This window comes from Panicum virgatum, chromosome 9K, assembly GCF_016808335.1.
Source record: "Panicum virgatum strain AP13 chromosome 9K, P.virgatum_v5, whole genome shotgun sequence".
Classification (NCBI taxonomy): domain Eukaryota; kingdom Viridiplantae; phylum Streptophyta; class Magnoliopsida; order Poales; family Poaceae; genus Panicum; species Panicum virgatum.
Window position 1 is genome coordinate 29,108,506 of NC_053144.1, and position 17,704 is coordinate 29,126,209.

The following is a 17,704-nucleotide window of genomic DNA, read 5'->3' on the forward strand; positions in this document are numbered from 1 at the left end:
TAGAGGGTGCTGGAGCTGCCGAACAGAGTGATACTCTCCATGCTGAATCGAAAGGAATTCCTCCAGTAGCATACCCACCTGCCAAGGGGAGACAGCAGGGCGGGAGCCACCCACGACCGCGACCAGAGCGCTCGAAGAGAGCCTCGCCTCAACGGCATCAATCTCCTGCGACCGAGGAACCACACAAATCTCCGAGTGAGGGCGCCGGGAAGGATCACCAGCCGGCATGGGGGAAATAAGTGGCGACGAAGACGGCGGAGGAGGGCCCTCCTCCCGCTGTGGGGATGGGAAGCACGCCTCCGGGATCGTGGGTGCACGACCGGTGGATTGCGACCTTGCCGACCGAGTGGCATTCGAGGGCGGCGAGTGGCTTCTCCTAGACGGACCAACTCCGTGCGAGGTAGCAGCGACCGATGTCCACACAGGACGAGAAACAGGAGCCGCACGCGCAGGCAATGGTCGCCCCGCCGAACCCCTGAAGGCACAACCTCGCCACCTGCAGGAACGGGACACCGGCGGTGTGGAGCTGTGGCCGCCGGGACCGGAGTGGTCAGAGAAGCTAGAGAGAGAGTTTCAACTCACCTTAGCCTTTTTCCATCCCTTATATCTCATCGAATCGAATCTTACATGGCCTGGATAAGGTCTTATGGTTTTGATTCACCGACTCTTTTTCCAAGGCCAGAGGAAGATTTTTTTTTTTGAGGGCAAAAGGCCAGAGGAAGATGTGCGAGGCACCACGGCTCTGCTGCGGCGCCGGCGACGCGGCTGCCGCAGACGTTGACATCGACGTCGTCAACACCGGTGGGTGTAGGAGGATCCCGGCGCGTTCCTCTGTTCTGGTAAGCATCAAAACGTCTGGCCGGCTAGCGACGGCCGTCTCTCGTGGTGCATTTGCTCTGCTCGTTCACCAACGACTAAACACCTGTTGCTTCGTTCGCCCATCCGTCCATCCGGCGCGCTGGTCTGACCAAAGATTTTAGTTTCTGTTTCCGCACACACAGGCCTCAACGTCACCGGTGCTGGCGACCATCCTCAAGCGTTGCCTGCACAATGACAGGGAGAGCGGCAAGGCCGGCCGTTCCGTGGTCCGGGTCCGCGGCATCACTAACAATGCCGCTGCCGCGTTCGTCAGCCTCCTCGACCCTGGCAACTACCACGTCCTCCTCCGTCCCTGCAATCTAATTCATTGTTCCAGACGGAGGAGCTGCAGGTGCAGAGGTGCCGAGCTCGTCTGGACCGGCTGGCGACCACCAGCGCACCAGCGACGATGCCGAGTGGGACGACCTGCGGATGAAGCGGATCCTGGTCTGGTCGATTACATGCTTCGGATGTCCTACTATGATTCCGCCACCAAGCTAGCTGAGACTTCTGGTATTGAGGTAATAAGAATGGCCGCACTTAGTTGAAAGAAATATTTAACTTGTTAATATATGTTTTTGTGAATGTTATTATGTTGATGTATAATGTTGGCCGGCGGCAGCGAGAGCGATGATGATGAAGTGTACGCCCTGCAAGGGGAGCAGCAGGACGGCGAGGGCGAGGATGCCGTCGAGCCAACTTCTCTCTGACTATGTAGTTTTGGTTGATGGAATTTGTTTCGACACTTCTTTAATTCTCTGGATTCGAGATGGGGACACATCTCGTGAATTATTCAGATTGTGAATTTCAAGCCAGAAGTAGAATTCGTGGGTTACCAAAATGATGACAATCTTTAAGATCATGCATTTGAAGATGGACTTATGGTTGTTACAGTTCCTGTCCCCTTTGAGAATGACAAACCAAAAACCTATACTTGTATGATGGCTTGGCATTTGTTGATTGCCATTTGGATGTAATGCTTAAGTTTTTTAAAGATACATAATAGAATATAAGTTTGGCTCAATTTTTACATGTTTGACTTGAGAATTGTAAGTTTATATGTGATTCCCGTATCTCTTATCATTTATATATACTATGATGTATAGATGAAAATAATCATAGTCATAGTATTTTCTTTTTAATGCAAGAATTACAATTGGTGGATCCTTAAATCTTTTAATTTTCTTTTAACACGTGCATGTCGCACGTGCGTCTCGTCTCTGCTAGTAGAAAAAAAAAGAAAACTAAGTTTAGCCGCCATTCGCCCGTGCCAGCCGACCGCTAGCCGCACCACCGCTGATGGTGGTAGCTCGTGGCCGCCCCCGTTCCCGTGGTCTCTGCCACCAGGCGGCAGTCAATCCACGTCTCTCCACCCGTCCACCGCCATGGTTTGGCTCGTCGAACACCGGCACCACAACTCCACAAGCCAAGCATGCAGGCTCCGTGGATAGGCCCTCCTCGTGGCGGCGAAGACGAAGAGGAACCCGCGTTGCTACAACCAACACTGCGCGCACCCTTCAAAGTTGTCACCTCAGCTCGGCTCTTCGGAGCCATGCAACGGGCGGAGGCCCAACCATCTCCCATAGTCCCATCTCCCAGTGGTGAAAGGAAAAGGGCAGGAGAGACATGCACCGCGGGCACCCTCAAGAGAGCTAACGCCACATGCCTTGCTGGACCGTCTCTCTCGATGAGATCTATCATGGTCCTGAATAGTGGGCTAAGAGATTTAGTTGTTGGACTCTAATACAGCTAATAGCGGACTAAATGAGGCTATGGCTATAATAGCTAAATTACACATGAGTTCAAATAGCGGTATCATGCCTCAAATAACTATATCGGCTATAGAGGAAGCTATAGCGAAAGATTTAAAATTTTGAATATGATGTTGGAGGAGAGAGAAGAATGGAATGGAGAAAGGAAAAGAGAGAGGACAAGGCTAAAGAGGAGAGAGATGCAACGTTGGCCGTACCCCACCCACATGAAACTAGACCCGATCATTTATCGGATCGGGTCGGGTTTGGATCGGATAAAAATCCAATACTATTTTGTTCGGTTCATACGTAGCCCGACCCGACCATCGTGCTGGATTTTTTTGGCCCAAGCCCGACTCAACACATGGTTAGGTCTGGTCAAATCCAATTCTTTATGTATAAAATTCAAGTCGGGTCATGTTGGGTCGGGTTTTAGGTCAAAAATTTGGCCTGATCCTGGCCGTTTTTTATCGGGTCGAAAATTTTGGCCCGAGCCTGACACACGGATTAATCGGGTTGGGGTGGGACCGGTTTTTTTGTAGGTCGGGTTAGGTCGGGTAGATCAGGTGTACTGTCGGGAAATTTGCTAATGCTCGTGTGTGGAATTGGATTATGATTTACACTAGTAGATCTTAGACAATACGTGAGGATTTAGGGATGAACCTTAAAAAAAGAAGTAAAATGCTTCCATCATACAACAATTTGGCAGGTGGGTGCAAATTGGTCTAATAACTTCTAAATTGCTCAATTTAGTATAATAACTTGACAAGTGGGTGTAGATTGATAAAAAACTTAGAAAATGCTTAATTTAGTGCAATAACTTTGTAAATTAGTGCATTCACAGTCCAAACGGTACACGATAATGTTTTTGCTAATGTCAGGTCACAATAAAAAAGTATATTCACATCAGAATATATTACTAGACCATAGATTTTCTTATCGCAATGGACGCCAATAATTTTATTCTCAAAATAAATTACTTAATTATGATTTTATTAAAAATAATATATTATTTAACTACCATTACAACAGAAACATATTAAGCAAAGTAGATGAACGTTAATAATTTTTAAATTTTATAAATGGTGATCCAGTTGTTGTTTTCAACTATGTACAATTTTTTATTAGTTCAAATTCAATCAAATTTTAGAATTACACCATTAGCATCACTCAAACACTGAAGTCGATAAGAGAGACACTGAAACCTTAGGTTCCTTCTGCGCTTCGGCTCATGTATTCAACAATGTTGATGTTTATTTATGTTTATTTAGCTCATTTTTCTTTTCTAACGAATATAGGAGGCTTTAAAAATATACGTACCAAGCTTCTAAAAGATATCAACACTTTATATCAATATATTGGCTTTTTTAGCTTAGCAACACATATAATCAAACATATCGGAGACAGTGAGGGTGAATTTTTTTATTATTGAATATGAAATTAAATAGTTTTAATCAAAACTAAATCACTATACAAAAATAATTAATGTAAAGTCATAACATTAATTTCTAAACATTGAGGGTTCTTATCTTAGCCAAATACATTGCCACGCAGGTGCAGCATGAAAATCAATTGTCAAATAATACTTAATAATTTATTCTAACGTGAATATACTCTTTATTGAGACCTTACATTAGTTATATTGCTGTGTAATGTTTGGACTGTGAATGCACCTATTTGCCTAGTTATCGCATTAAATTGAGTATTTTATAAGTTGTTGGACCGATCTGCACTCACCTATCAAGTTATTATACTAATTGAGCATTTTACAAGTTGTTGGACCAATTTGCATCCACCGAACAAGTTGTTTTAGGGTGAGTGCAATTTACTCTAAAAGAAAATATTTTGTTTTCCTAAAATTTGGTAATGTTATGCCCGGCACCAGGATACAATCTTTTTTTTCTTTTCATCTTTACATTTACAGGATTCAAAAACAAGAACCGAATTGTAAAATTTGTAAAGCCTTGGTGCCGTCATTGTTAGTTCCCCTTCCCCTTCCTCCGCGGAAAACCCTAACCCCGCCCAGCTTGCTCCTCGCCGCCGATCCCCAACCCAAATCCGAACCCCTCCTCATCTCCTTGGGTTCCCCTTTGCGCGCGCCGCCATGCCGGACGTGCAGCCGCTCGTCAGAGACTTCGTCCTCAAGCTCAAGCGACGGTAAGCCGCCGCCTCACCCCGGCCTCCCCATCTGATTCCGTCGCCGTTGCTCTGGTGCGCTGATTCCAGTGCATATCTGTGGTGACTGGTCAGAAAGGTGGAGGGCTCGCATGCCGTGGCGCGCCAGACAGCGGAGCTTCTGCGGTCGGTGGTATCGCAGCACCGGATGGGCAGCAGCGCCAACCAGGCGGCCGCGCTCGCTGATGCCGTACGCGCCGTCGGGGAGCAGCTCATCGCCGCCAATCCCATCGGTAAAAGCTCCAACTCATACTTTACCGAATTGTGATTCTATCGTGCTCCAGTTACATTGAGAGTTAGTGGTTTTGCTCATCGTGCATTTCTCCTGTGTGTATCACTAAATCCTCAAGTACTGATAAGAAGGATAATTTGCTGAATAGGGGGCGATGTTTACTGCTTTTGTAGAATGTTAATGTCCGTGTATTGGATTTGATTTGTAAAATTTACCTGATTCTTTTTTTTTTGTGAGAATTGGTCCTCTATATGTTCCCAATTCACAATTGTACCACCATATTAAAGAATGGGGATGGCCTAGTGCATATGAATTTGATTGTAATTTGCCAGCACCAGTGCTGTTGGAGCTAGTTTGCTTAGTACCTTAGAAAACTACATTTTGTTTCATGAATTACATTCCATAAACTTAAGGATAGCTATGCAACATTTACTGTAATTGAATTTTGTTGGCTCCCATGTCACAGTTGCAGCCTGCCACTCATCAGAAGCCTGCGTGCGGGCTCTTTCTTAATTTCATGTCCGTCCCTCACTCGGGCTACTCAAAACTCTGATTCAGGAAAGAAATGCTAAACAAAGAAATGAGCAGTCCCCAGAATTTAAAGTAATGAACTGTCATATCCAATCCGTAATTAACTGGACCAGCAAATGCGCCTGTTCTGGCAAATGCGCCTGCCTGCTCTGTTAGTTAGGTAAGTAGCAAATGCGCCGCCTGGCCTGTTAGGTAAGTAAGATTTCGCCAACAATGCTTTAGCCAACAATGGTAAATCCTGGTACGAGTTCTTATCTTTACTCGGTGAGGTCAATCCCTGGTGGCTCATCTGAGTTAAAATTGTGCAGATAAGTATTGGTATTTGGGACCATTGATTATTATTAGTATGCCTCACTATTTACACCTAATTGTTTGGCTTAAACGGCACTGATTGTGGCTTGATGTGTGTTCTGAGTTGATCTCAGAGACATCGGATTCAGTTCAATGGGATGTATTTCCTTGCTATTGAACTTTATGTTTTCTCAGCAAACGTTAACTTGGTGCATAACATAACTTAAGAAAAATCATTTGATGTTCATTCCCCAATGTAGTTTAATTTTTAAAATGTACATATGTAAGTTCTCATATTATATTTACTTTTTATTTTCAAGCTTATTCTCAAACTTATATGTTTTTCTTTCTTGTTGGTGGTTCATGTTGGGTTTCGTCTCTAGCCTACCTTAACATGCTTCAGACTAAAAAGGCTTTCTTGTTGTTGCCTCAAGCTCTGATGTTGTACTATTTTCCCTTAATTTGATGTATAGTTGTATTGAGTTTGAGTCATATCTAGTATGTCTAGGCTTCTGAGGGCATCTTGTACTTGAAAATCCGAACTTCATAGTTGCTTGAATTTGAGAGCTGCTGTTGGAGCCTATTTTATTTTAGTACCATATTTAAAGGAACTACCTTGAACATTTTGTTTGTTACTAACATAGCTCTCTAATTGTTGTAGCATCCAATCTGTCAATGAAGCATAATGTAAAAGTAAATTTATGTTCTTGAGTGTAATAAATGCAATATCCGGAGCAAACATGGAGTCTTGAGTCATAGTTGGGCCCAAGCGACGAAGTTTATTTTGTAATTTAATCATTCTTTACCATACTGTAAGGACTCCTTTGGTTTGGGTTGTTTCGGAGTAAGGAAATTAATTCTAGAACTTTGGATAGAGTTGGGCAGTATATATGCTCAGGTGTCTGCTTGAACGAGATACTCATACTCTTCTTGAATAAAATTGAGTGAGCAACAGTACTAGATGGATGAACATCCGCGTAAACACTGTGCACTGTTAAATAGTTAGATACAATTACTCTGTAGGCACTGAACTTCCAAGGTTGTACCATTTGTGTCACTAAAATTGCACTTCAGTTCCTTAGCCCCCTCCCCTCACCTTGTAGTTTATCTGCACCTTAGATTGTCTCAATTATCAAATAATAGATGATGTGCTGTGCCAAGCAATCCTAAGATGTAATTGACATTAAAGATGGTTGCCACCTAATCCCCTACCACTGGGTGTGCTGTACTGCTGCTACCATCCTTGCCTCTTGCCTGAGGAGCTGGTGACTGGTGAGCCACTGAACTGTAGCCTCTTCAAACTGCCACCTCAAATCCCCCAGATTCGTCTTCTTCACCTTCCCTTCTTCAATCATGTTCGAGGCCATCTGCATTCCCTTGTGATTCGAACAAACTGCTGCCTTGCTTTATTTCCATGAGCTCGGTGCCATCAAAGCTATGCTCTGGCCCAGATGCATGGGACATTTTGCTGGTTCGCTTTGAACTCCTGCATCATCAAAGGATGAGAAGTGAGCTAAATCTGCTGCAAATGGGGGACAGAAAAGTAAAATGCAAGTTCACGGAACAGTGCTACAACCTTACAAGTTGGCATCGATTGGTGGACGATAGACAAATGATACCTGACATATCCTTTTTTATTGTAATACTAACTTTTATATTAATGCGACTTTGTTTTTGCAGAGCTTGCTGTTGGAAACATTGTGAGACGTGTTTTGCATATAATAAAAGAGGAGGATATATCTGCTACAGCAGTTGGTATTGAAGGCCTTTCTGTTACCGTTGACAGCGATGACGAATATGACAGTGAACATGATGATCGCCCTTCATTGTCTGCTGCTGTTCTTGCTGCACATGCTAGAAATGCTCTTCGGGCACCTTCTTTGCAGACTCTCCTAGAAGATATTCCTGTGAGTCCTGCAATTTCACGCACTGCGTCATCAGCTGGGGACTCAGACGGAAAAAGTAAATGTATATTCTTGAGTTATCTTTCAATGCATATTCTCACAGTTCTTTCACTACTCAATATCCCACCTGGTCTGCTATTTTTGATAGTTCCTACATGATTTAGAAAATATATCATTTTAAGGAATGGTTATACTAAAACCATATTTTGAATATGTTACACTTGTAAAGACTGCTTGTTTACACCATCATTGGCACTGAATCATGTTTTTTCTGCTATAGCAGCTGGAGATAAGAGCTCAACTAGGAAACTGAAGCATGATGTGATTGCAGCCATTGGTGATCTTATTGATGAGATTGACTCATGCTATGAGCCGATTTCTGAGCAAGCTGTGGAACTTATTCACCAAAAGTATGATTGTGCTTTGGCTAACAATTAGAAATATTATTTTTTAATATAGTAGAACTCCCCTTTTTTATTTGAGTTACTTTAGTGATGAAGTACATTTTTGAGCTATTTCATATGATATGTATTCTTGATACGTTTAACACGTGCTAAAGCATACCTCAAACGGGCAAGTACTTCTTGTGTGGTTTTCAGTTGAGCGAATATTAATTTCTAATTAATGAGAAAAATATTTTTCAAATGGACAACTTTTCATGGAAATATCCATCCAAATGATTTGTGATATTGCTTACTGTCACATCTAGATTTCTAGAAAAGGCATTGGTAGAAACATTCTCTCTGTCATTTCTTGCAATCATAGATGAATATTGTTGATGATTTATTTGTCTTTTGAATTGATATGATGAAAGTTTATTTTGTGTAAACAACCCATTGCATTATACTTGCATGTTGCTCGAGAGTATTTTACCTCAAACATTGTCCTTAGCATATAAGCAATATAGGTTCGACAGGCCAATATCCGAAGAATCTGATATTGCTCTAGCGGTCTAGCCCATGATGTTATTATGTTAGTTATATTCTGGATTTCCCCTATAAATACTTGTGTGCTAGCTGATATATATTGCTGGCTTACTTAAATACTAACCGTAGCTAATTGTTTATTATTTGCTTCAGTGAGGTAATCCTCACTTTAGGTCGTTCTAGAACTGTCAAGGAGTTTCTGTATGCTGCAAAGGAGAAGAAGAGATCTTTTCGTGTATTTGTTGCAGAAGGTGCTCCAAGGTTTGTTTGTTATTTGACCTTTATTGTAACCTGATTGTCTTTTATGCACATGATCCTATTGCTTGACTCATTATGTTAACATTGATGTTTGAATCAGATATCAGGGCCATATTCTTGCAAAAGAACTGGTTGAGAAAGGTGTACAAACTACTGTTATAACAGATTCAGCAGTTTTTGCTATGATCTCTCGAGTTAACATGGTACACATGTGTGGTTATTGTTCGTTTGCAAATTCTTTATTTTTATTACAAATATAACTCTTGATTTTATCTTAAGGTCATAGTTGGAGCTCATGCTGTAATGGCAAATGGTGGAGTCATTGCACCAGTAGGGATGAACATGGTTGCACTTGCTGCCCAAAGGCATGCTGTGCCCTTTGTTGTAGTTGCTGGTAGTCACAAGGTTTGTTTATGTACCTAATGCATTTATTTTATGATATCTGTTCCCATGTTTTGCAACCTAATTAGCCAAAAGAGAATCAGTATCTCTATTTTCCTGTTGTTTACAAGTTGCATGCCTCCATAGTTTATTGTTTGATACTCCGATCAACATTCATTGCATGGTGCATTCTCCTATTATCGCCCACTTGCTACTATGTCGTTATTAAATGAACAGAAGTGGACTTAAAGCACTTAGATGCTGCTGCCAATGATTTAGGGTGACACCATGATACATATTAGCCAAATGTTTCCTCAACATCAATTCAGATACTACTAGTTTCTTCCTTATATTTATATAAATTATTTTCATCTCAGGAGATCTCTATGATACTTATTTTCTTTTCATATTAGGTGACATGCTTAGTTAGACTCTTGATGTTTGTTGTACCATGCACATCTTCAATTGCATTCAATTATTATTCATTCAATTTTAGCATCATCACAAGAAAAAAATACCACTGGATTCACCATCAAATGTATTTTTACAATGTGTAATTTGTTTTGTTGGTAATAGTGTGCCCATAGAAATAACTAGTCAAACTAACTGTGACAGTGTCCTAAAGAACTAATATTTGCTACCAGATGGAGTGATAACCCTTCATTGAAATCTGCAATATTTTGTGTATATTAGTGGTTAAAGTTTAAAAAGTTTTATTGCAAATATTCCAGAATGATGATTGAGAATGGCCTCTCATGTTGCTTAAAGAGCAATTGGTTCTATTTGCACTTGAATGTCCGTTCACCTAGAATAATTTGAATTGGAATCTACTTCTGAAGTTCTGTTGTACCAATCTTTTTATATCTTGTTAAACATTTAACAATCTTGTTTCTTGTGCCCCAGTTGTGTCCTTTGTATCCACACAACCCAGAGGTTTCGCTGAATGAGCTTAAATCACCGTCTGATTTGCTCGACTTCGGCGAGTTTTCAGATTGTATGAATTTCAGTACTCAGGATGGTAGTCTCCTACTGAACGTTGTCAACCCGACATTTGACTATGTGCCGCCGAAGCTTGTGAGCCTATTCATCACTGATACGTAAGTTTTCTCTGGATCTGTTTTCTGGGATATAGTAACTTAGTAAAGGACAGATATGTGCCTGGTGAAACCAGAGAGACTTCAGTGCCTGGTGTGTTGATGCCATGCAAATTCCCATGTGATCAAACTATTTTGGCCTACGTTACTTTTTCTCAAACACGCACTAGAGTTGCGTGTCATTTCATGAAAGAGGAGTTATAATTACAACACATACACACCACTACACCTGGTAAACTAGACATTCTCGTCTGCAAGAAAAATGGAAAAGGACTACCACAGAAGGAGCAGGCTAGCCTATCCACAACTAGATCCTCAAGGTCTAGCTCTTACAGCACACCACAGGGTACCTTGCTCCTTCACTGCCTTTTAGCACCGATGAACAACATCAGGAACAACCCCATTGAGGACGGTCGCCCCTGTGTTTACAAGTTTTTGACGGGTGAATTAAACCTTTTTGTGAAAAGCTTGTAGATCCTTTTCAGTGCTCCACACCACCAACTTGAAAAGGACACCACGCCTGGCTGTGGAGTCGAAGCTTGCAGTCCCACCTGCTGAAGAAGGATGAACCAGATTTGTCTAGCCCTCACATGTGAAAGGAGTAGATATTGAGTAGTTTCTTGTTCCTGATCGCAATGTGGGCATGAGGAAGGATGTGGTACATCTTGTTTGGCCAGCCTATCAGCTGTCCAACACCGTTTAAGAATTACTAGCCACAAAAAGAACATGCCACATAGTGGTGCCCAACCTTCTTTCAAGGAGCACATTGATTCAACAAAAAACACATTATAGATTTGGCTTGTGTTTTGTTTCTTAGAGTTCAGACACCTTCCTGAACTGATTAAGGATTGAAATTACATTTACTTTTATGGCATGTTTTGTTTGCTACCACACCTTGACAAACACTTGTCGTATTGTGCACTTCTGTTTAAACTATTCAATTAGTTTCCTGATATACTTACCTTTGCCTGACAGTGGAGGGCATAGTCCATCTTATATGTACCGGCTTATTGCTGAGTATTACTCAGCTGATGATCTAGTAGTGCGACGCAAGTCAACATCTTGAAGGAGCAGAAAAGCATTCTAAAAAGGCAACTTCACTACAGGTGTTTCAGTGCTCATTATCACAATCTTTGTCTGCGCCCTACAGATGTTGCTCTCTTTGGTGAAATCGCCAATTGTGCGTTCAGTTACTGTCGAACTGTAGGAAATTGATGCAAGCATTCTCCTTTCGGTAGCTGTATCGATTGCGGCATTTTGGGTGTAAACTGTCGAGCAAATGGGGGTGTGACCTATCATGGGTGGTTATTTAGCTATAGAAGATATAGGGTGTAGAGAGTAGCTGTTTCATATCCGTGCAGCCTGGCCTGGGTTGGGCCAAATTTTGTCTGTTCTAAATTCAAGCTGTTTCATGTGTATCAATTACTATTGAGCACTCAGATGGAATTTTCTGAGCAACTAACATCCTTGCATTAGATTTTTTTCGCATTTTCAGTCATTTCGACTGAAGTGCGAAGAAAGGAACTCGAAAGACAATTCTGATGGAGGTAGTACTTCATTTGATATAATATACTCCCTCCATTTCAAAATGTAGGTCGTTTTAGCAGATCTAGATGCATAATTTTTGCTATGTATCTAACATAATGTTTAGCAAGATGCATAGCGAAAGCTATGTATTTAAATTTGCTAAATCAACCTATAATTTGGAACGGAGGGAGCATCAATTAGGCCCTGTTTAGTTTGTAAAAAGTTGGCGAAAAGTTACTGTAGCATGTTTGGTTGTTACTTAACAAATAATATCCAATTATGAACTAATTAGGCTTAAAAGATTCATCTCGGGCTAATCAGTTAGACTATGTAATTAGTTATTTTTTAACTACATTTAATGCTTCATGCATGTGTCGAAAGATTCGATGTGACGGGTACCGTCGGAAAAATTTTGGGAACTAAAAGGGGTCTTATCTAACAGCTTTAGAAATTGATCTAAAACCTGTCCTTTTTTTGGGGGGAAAATTCTTAGGAGATTAGTTGTGTACTGCAAGTTTATGTTTTCCCATGTTCGATTGATAAACATTAAACCCATTAGTTCGTCATTTTGGTTTTGTTCAAAATTAAAATTATTTATTAATAGGAAATTATATTATAACATGTACAAGGCCCCTTTAGTAGGGCTCCCTCACCGGCTCCAGGTGAAGCCGACCTGGTTCTCTTCAAAACAGCTTCAAAACGGCCTACTGCGAGAATGAAGCTGAATTTTTTTGCTTCTCCAGTTCCTCCTGACGTCACCATGTTAAATGGCGTTGGTGTCCTCGGCATCGCGTGGAGCGGCGAGGACGTGCTGACCCGGCATCACGTGGAACGGTGGAAGCGAGGGGGCGGGGGCGGGGGCGGGGGCGGGGGCGGCTATGAGATGCAGTGGCTGCGCCGCAGAGGTGGAGTGGCACGCGCAGGGCGGCGGCGGGGTGCGCACCGCTGGCCGGCGGCGTCGCCAGAGGCGGGGTCGCCGCCGCCTGCAATCCGGTGCTGCCCTCCACCATTTTCTTTTCCACCACAAACAAGCTTCTCATATCTCAGGCGATCGGTTCTGCCACTTGCTTCTGCTCCGCCGGCTTGACCAGGGGCGGAGCTACGCTGTCTCCGAGGGGTGCTTGGGCACCCACCTCGAAACGAAAATTCAATATTAATTATAAAATTTCCATTTTATAAATTAGAGAACTAGAAGCAGAATCATAAACAGTGCACCCACTCAATTCAGCTCTAGCTTCATCGTGACCTTGAACCAGGGTTCACCAAACTGTCGGTAACCGGTCCGGTTTGGTTCGATTTGACCGGTTACCGGTCAAACCGGTCTGGCCCGGTTCCGGTATGAAACCGGTCCAAATTCAAAATTTAAATTTGAATTCAAAAAAATGAAAAATTCCTAAAAATTCCTAAAAATACTTCAAGGTGCGACGAATCTATGGTGTCAAATTTTCTCAAAAAAGCGTTCATTTAGTATAGTTTGCGGGGATTTAAAATTAAACAAAAAAACGTACATACAAAAATATACAAATATAATGTAAAAGTAGTACAAAAGAGGGTTGGAGGGTTCATTTAGACTAAAATATGTTATACAAATATTTATTTAGTATACTTTGCGTGCATTTGAATTTAAACCAAAAAAAAAATTTGAATTTGACCGGTTACCAGTCAAACCGGCCGGTAAACCGGTCAAACCGGCCGGTATACCTGTACGAACCGGTTGAACTGCGCCATTTAAATTCAAATTTGAATTTGACCGGTTCCGACCGGTAACCGATCAAACCGGTTCGGTAAACCGGAACCGGAGGCCGACGGTTACCGCTAACCGGTCGGGAAATAAAACCCTGCCTTGAACTCGGGATGTCAGCCATGGCCGGCCGAAAGAGCAGAGCCCTCTTTTATCTCCGTCTCTCTTTTTTTTATCTCGATCTCTCTGTTCCCTTTTGGGCCTAATAGCCCATATTCCCTTTAGAAAGCCCACTAAACAATCTGAATTGTTTGCTTTCAGCTATATAAGCAGCATCAAGTGAACCGAGGGAAACGTAACATCAAATACATTGGACATTTGACATTTTTCTACTCATTCATGAGAAATAGGAGTCATTGCGTCATATTTTTTAAAATAACTTTAGCTCCGTCCGAGAAGCTGCTTCATTAGAGGAGCCGCAGCCGGAGTAAAAACAAAAACAAAATCTTGGGTGTTATTGCGAACGGGGCTTCATGTCTGAACGCTCAAACTACTCATCATCACTAAAATTCCTCTGCATGGCCTGACTTGTAGAACAATCGAAGACCAGAGCTGAAACTCCCCGCGCGTCTACCTCTCAGATGGGCACGGGATCGGCAACCAGGACGCACCGCAGGAGGTCGAACTCCGGCGAGGCCATCGGCGGCAGCGAGAAGCGCCCGTACGTGGAGCTCCCGCTGCGGAGCTCGCCCATGGTGACCAACGCGGCCACGGTGTTCCGGAAGATGCCCTGCTTGGTGGACGTCGCCGCCGCAGCCGCCGCCACGGGGTCGCACCGGCGCTGGAACGCCCTCCGCCAGCCTCGAACACGGCCTCCATGGTGGCCTCGCACTCGCGGACGAGCCTGGAGATGAGCTCCGTCGCGAAGAAGGGCTGCCCGAGCACCTTCTCGATGAAGGGCAGCCGGAGGAGCCGCCCTGTGCCTGTGCGCATGTCGTACTTCTCGAGGATCTTGGCCAGCCCTGCAAAGTTCACCCGTCAATTCGCCATCCTTTGATTTTAAAGAAAAAAGAATGGTCAAGCGACATGTCCAAATTGTTGCATAATGAAAACATCTGCAGACAGACGAAGCAGCTGGTATGGGTGACTGATGGGCTGAATATGGCTAGTCTACTAGTTGAAGGGTTCAATCCAGGAGAAAGTTCCAGTCAAAAGTCAGTTTTGGGGGGGGGGGGGGGGGGGGGGGGGGGGGGAGGAATGGGACACAGCTCCTGATGCTAGGAAATCAACGACAAGTTTGTTTGTTGGGCTATATGGCATGTGCTCCTACCATGATTTTTGCTAGGTACGGTAGTCAATCCTTTTTTAATACAAAGACCACAATTTGAAATGTACAACCTGGAATCTGGTCTGTTGTAGCAGAACAGAGGTGCAGGAGCAAGAGAGGGAAAGCAGAGTTCAGAGGCACAGCACCGACACGGCGAGACCGAAGAACCAACCCCAACCTGTGTAGTTGATGGCGCTGCAGTTGAGCAGCAGCACCATCTCCCCGTGCAGGTCGACGACCTCCCTGCGCACCCGCCGTACCTCCGCAGCGGCCTCTCCCTCACGGCCGCCCGCCGCCACCTTCTTCGCCGCCTCCTGCAGCTCCTGCACGCCACTGGCGGATGGAAACCCACGGGAGCACACGTCACACAACTACACGAACCGTCGTTTCGTATGGTAGGCAGAGGGGGACCGACCCTGTGGCGGATGACGAAGTCCTCCTCCTGCTCGAGGAAGAAGGCGTTGAACCTGTCGACCTCGGCGTCGAGCAGCCGCAGGAAGGCGACCTCGGCGGCCCTCCGGCGCGGCGACGGCGACGACGGCACGAGCCGGACCAGCCTCTTGAGGCGCTTGTACGCCAGGAACTTGTCCCTCCACTCCGGGAGGCTCGCCTCCACCTGCTTCTTCAGCCTCTTCCCAAACTTCTTCTCCTCCTGATCTCCTGCCTCGCTCACAATGCTCAGCTGGTCGGGTTGCTCAGCTCAACCCCAACAGCCCGTAGCTAGTAAGCAAGTAAGATCTACACCTAAAATTATCAGAACACCTACTCACTAACTTATATATATGCATATATATAAATAAGTATAAATAAGTATTTGTGATGGCGTCGTGGGTTGGCAAATGCAACGCGCGAGGGAGACGAATCATCGTTGGGGAGGAGTGCAAGCCGGGTTAGCTAGCTCGTGCGAGTCAGTACGCTTACGCTGGGAATATCTCGCGGCATATGCCATGGTTAGCATCGAGGACAGACAGGAAGCAGGGAGCGAAGGGGAACGAAGGCGAGCCTATTGATGGTGCACAACGTGAGTGCTTCACAGGGGTTTTCACCATCACAACAGCCAAGAGGTCGTCGTGATTTGGTCAGTCAGTCTTACCGGCCGGTTCAGTCGTCAGAGTCGGTCGCCGACTGTGGCATCCATGCATGTCCAAGCAGCGGCAACCGGGTCATCGGGAGGATTTAATTCTTCTTCGTCACTCGTCAGGCAGAAGAGTAAAGCGTCAGAGCTAGGGAAGACTAGAGACTTTATTTTTTTTTTAGAATGGGAAGACTAGAGACTTGACGCGTGCAGGAATAAGATAGAATCTGTGCAAGGCATATTCCGATCCTTTACATGTGCGGACTCGGTGTGTATCTAGATGGTTTCGTTGGATTGATCTCCTTCCTATTTGGCCCTTAATCCGCGCCTTGATCGGGGGTGCCCAACCCAACACATAGTTGGTGGGCTCCCGTTGCGCTGCGCTATAAAGAGAGGTGGAGGCCGGCGGCACACAGCACGAGGTTCGCCGTGCGCCGCCAAACCCACCGAAAAACCCTAGCCCGATCTGAGGGTGCGCAGAAGCAACGGGAAGCCGCCGCCACTGCGCCACACCAGCCGTCGTCCTCGACTCCACTGGCGTCTCCACCGCCGCCACCGCCATCGTCCTCTACTCGTCGCCGGTGGCACCGTCGTCCACGACAACGCCGCCGCGACCGTGAAGCTGCTGCGTCACTCGCCGCTGCCCTAGAGCATATCTAAATCAGCGAACCAGAGATGGCCGCCGGATCGAGTTCAAGCACTGGCGGTGATGGTCTCTCCCTCTCTCTCTGTGTACTCTATGTTCTAGATCTAGGACCCCTTTGTACTCATGAAAATGAAAGAGAAAGGAAATACCCGCTCGATCCGTGCACTAGTCGATCCTAGAAGTATACCATTGGTATCAGAGCCTACACTAGGTGTAGATCGAGATGGGAAATGTAGATTCGGTCACGAATTAAAGAATCAAGAGACAGAAAAGGCAAATCGATGCAAATTGAAAAAGAAAAGAAAATTTGAAACCCTAATCCTAACCCTCAGGGAAAAAGGGTGGCGAGGCCTTACCTGGGTCCAACCGCCGGCTCCCCCGTCGGCCACCGGCCGCGCGGGAGCCCAATAGAGGGCCGGCTCGCCGGCACACAGATCGGAGCCGCCGCTCGTGGATTCGGGACGCCTTCTCTATGCGCGGGCTCGGAAAGGGCACCACCGCCAAGCCGCTGGACGGCGGCGTGCTCGCACACGGGGGAGAACGCGCGCCGGCGAGAGGGCCGGCGGCGGCGTCGCCGCTACCTTCCCCGACGTCCACTCATGGCTGCCGCCGTTTCGTGGAGAGAGAAGACGGGGAGGGAGAGAATGAAACTAGGGTTGGGGGGCAGCCGGCGCTCGCCGGTTTTGATCCGCCGAGAAGGGCGGAGAGCCGTCGGATTCGATCCGACGGCTCACAGCGCTCGCGAGCGAGCAGGCCGGTTTAGGCCCAGGTGGGTGCCGCGCGCCGGCCGATTTGGCGGCCCAGGCCCACGCTGCGGCCTGGGCGCGGGGGCGCCGCGCGCGTGCGGGCAGGCCGGGTGCCTGCTGGGCCGCCGTGGCGTGCTGCCGCCGGCCCAAAAGGGAAATGCGCGCATAGCGCGCGAGAGTGTGGGCCTCGGGCCGATTTCTCGTCCGGGCCGTTTAAACAGTGATAGATTCAATTGTTTTTTTTTCTATTTTTCAGAAGTCTTTTTATAGTATTTTGAATATAGTTTTGATCTATATTCAA

The 17,704-nt window shown here is 45.3% G+C and overlaps 2 protein-coding genes and 1 pseudogene across 5 annotated transcripts; 2 read left to right on the forward strand and 1 right to left on the reverse strand.

The window, feature by feature from the left end:
- The first annotated feature begins 101 nt into the window (after positions 1-101).
- Positions 102-1,882, forward strand: LOC120648664. Its single transcript, XM_039925373.1, has 3 exons — positions 102-839; positions 981-1,379; positions 1,481-1,882. Exons 1-3 carry the CDS (start codon positions 723-725, stop codon positions 1,490-1,492), a joined length of 528 nt encoding a protein of 175 aa, XP_039781307.1. The 5' UTR covers positions 102-722; the 3' UTR covers positions 1,493-1,882.
- A 2,683-nt stretch (positions 1,883-4,565) lies between these two features.
- Positions 4,566-11,947, forward strand: LOC120651146 (translation initiation factor eIF-2B subunit beta-like). 4 transcript variants are annotated; one of them, XM_039928538.1, is made up of 9 exons: positions 4,566-4,766; positions 4,860-5,017; positions 7,519-7,806; positions 8,023-8,152; positions 8,822-8,929; positions 9,027-9,129; positions 9,206-9,331; positions 10,211-10,404; positions 11,377-11,947. In XM_039928538.1, exons 1-9 carry the CDS (start codon positions 4,714-4,716, stop codon positions 11,465-11,467), a joined length of 1,251 nt encoding a protein of 416 aa, XP_039784472.1. In that variant the 5' UTR covers positions 4,566-4,713; the 3' UTR covers positions 11,468-11,947. The 4 variants fall into 4 exon arrangements, with proteins under 4 accessions (XP_039784472.1, XP_039784473.1, XP_039784474.1 ...); XM_039928539.1 differs by having other exon boundaries at positions 8,026-8,152; XM_039928540.1 differs by having other exon boundaries at positions 7,519-7,800.
- Positions 11,948-13,949: 2,002 nt separating this feature from the next.
- LOC120651147 lies at positions 13,950-15,636 on the reverse strand (annotated as a pseudogene).
- Between the last annotated feature and the right edge of the window lie 2,068 nt (positions 15,637-17,704).

Coding starts and splice junctions, on each gene's coding strand:
- LOC120648664 (XM_039925373.1), top strand. CDS start 723: ATGTGCGAGGCACCACGGCTCTGCTGCGGCGCCGGCGACGCGGCTGCC. Junction 840..980: donor CGGCGCGTTCCTCTGTTCTG/GTAAGCATCAAA, acceptor CAAAGATTTTAG/TTTCTGTTTCCGCACACACA.
- LOC120651146 (XM_039928538.1), top strand. CDS start 4,714: ATGCCGGACGTGCAGCCGCTCGTCAGAGACTTCGTCCTCAAGCTCAAG. Junction 8,930..9,026: donor GTTGCAGAAGGTGCTCCAAG/GTTTGTTTGTTA, acceptor TGTTTGAATCAG/ATATCAGGGCCATATTCTTG. Junction 9,130..9,205: donor TGATCTCTCGAGTTAACATG/GTACACATGTGT, acceptor TTTTATCTTAAG/GTCATAGTTGGAGCTCATGC.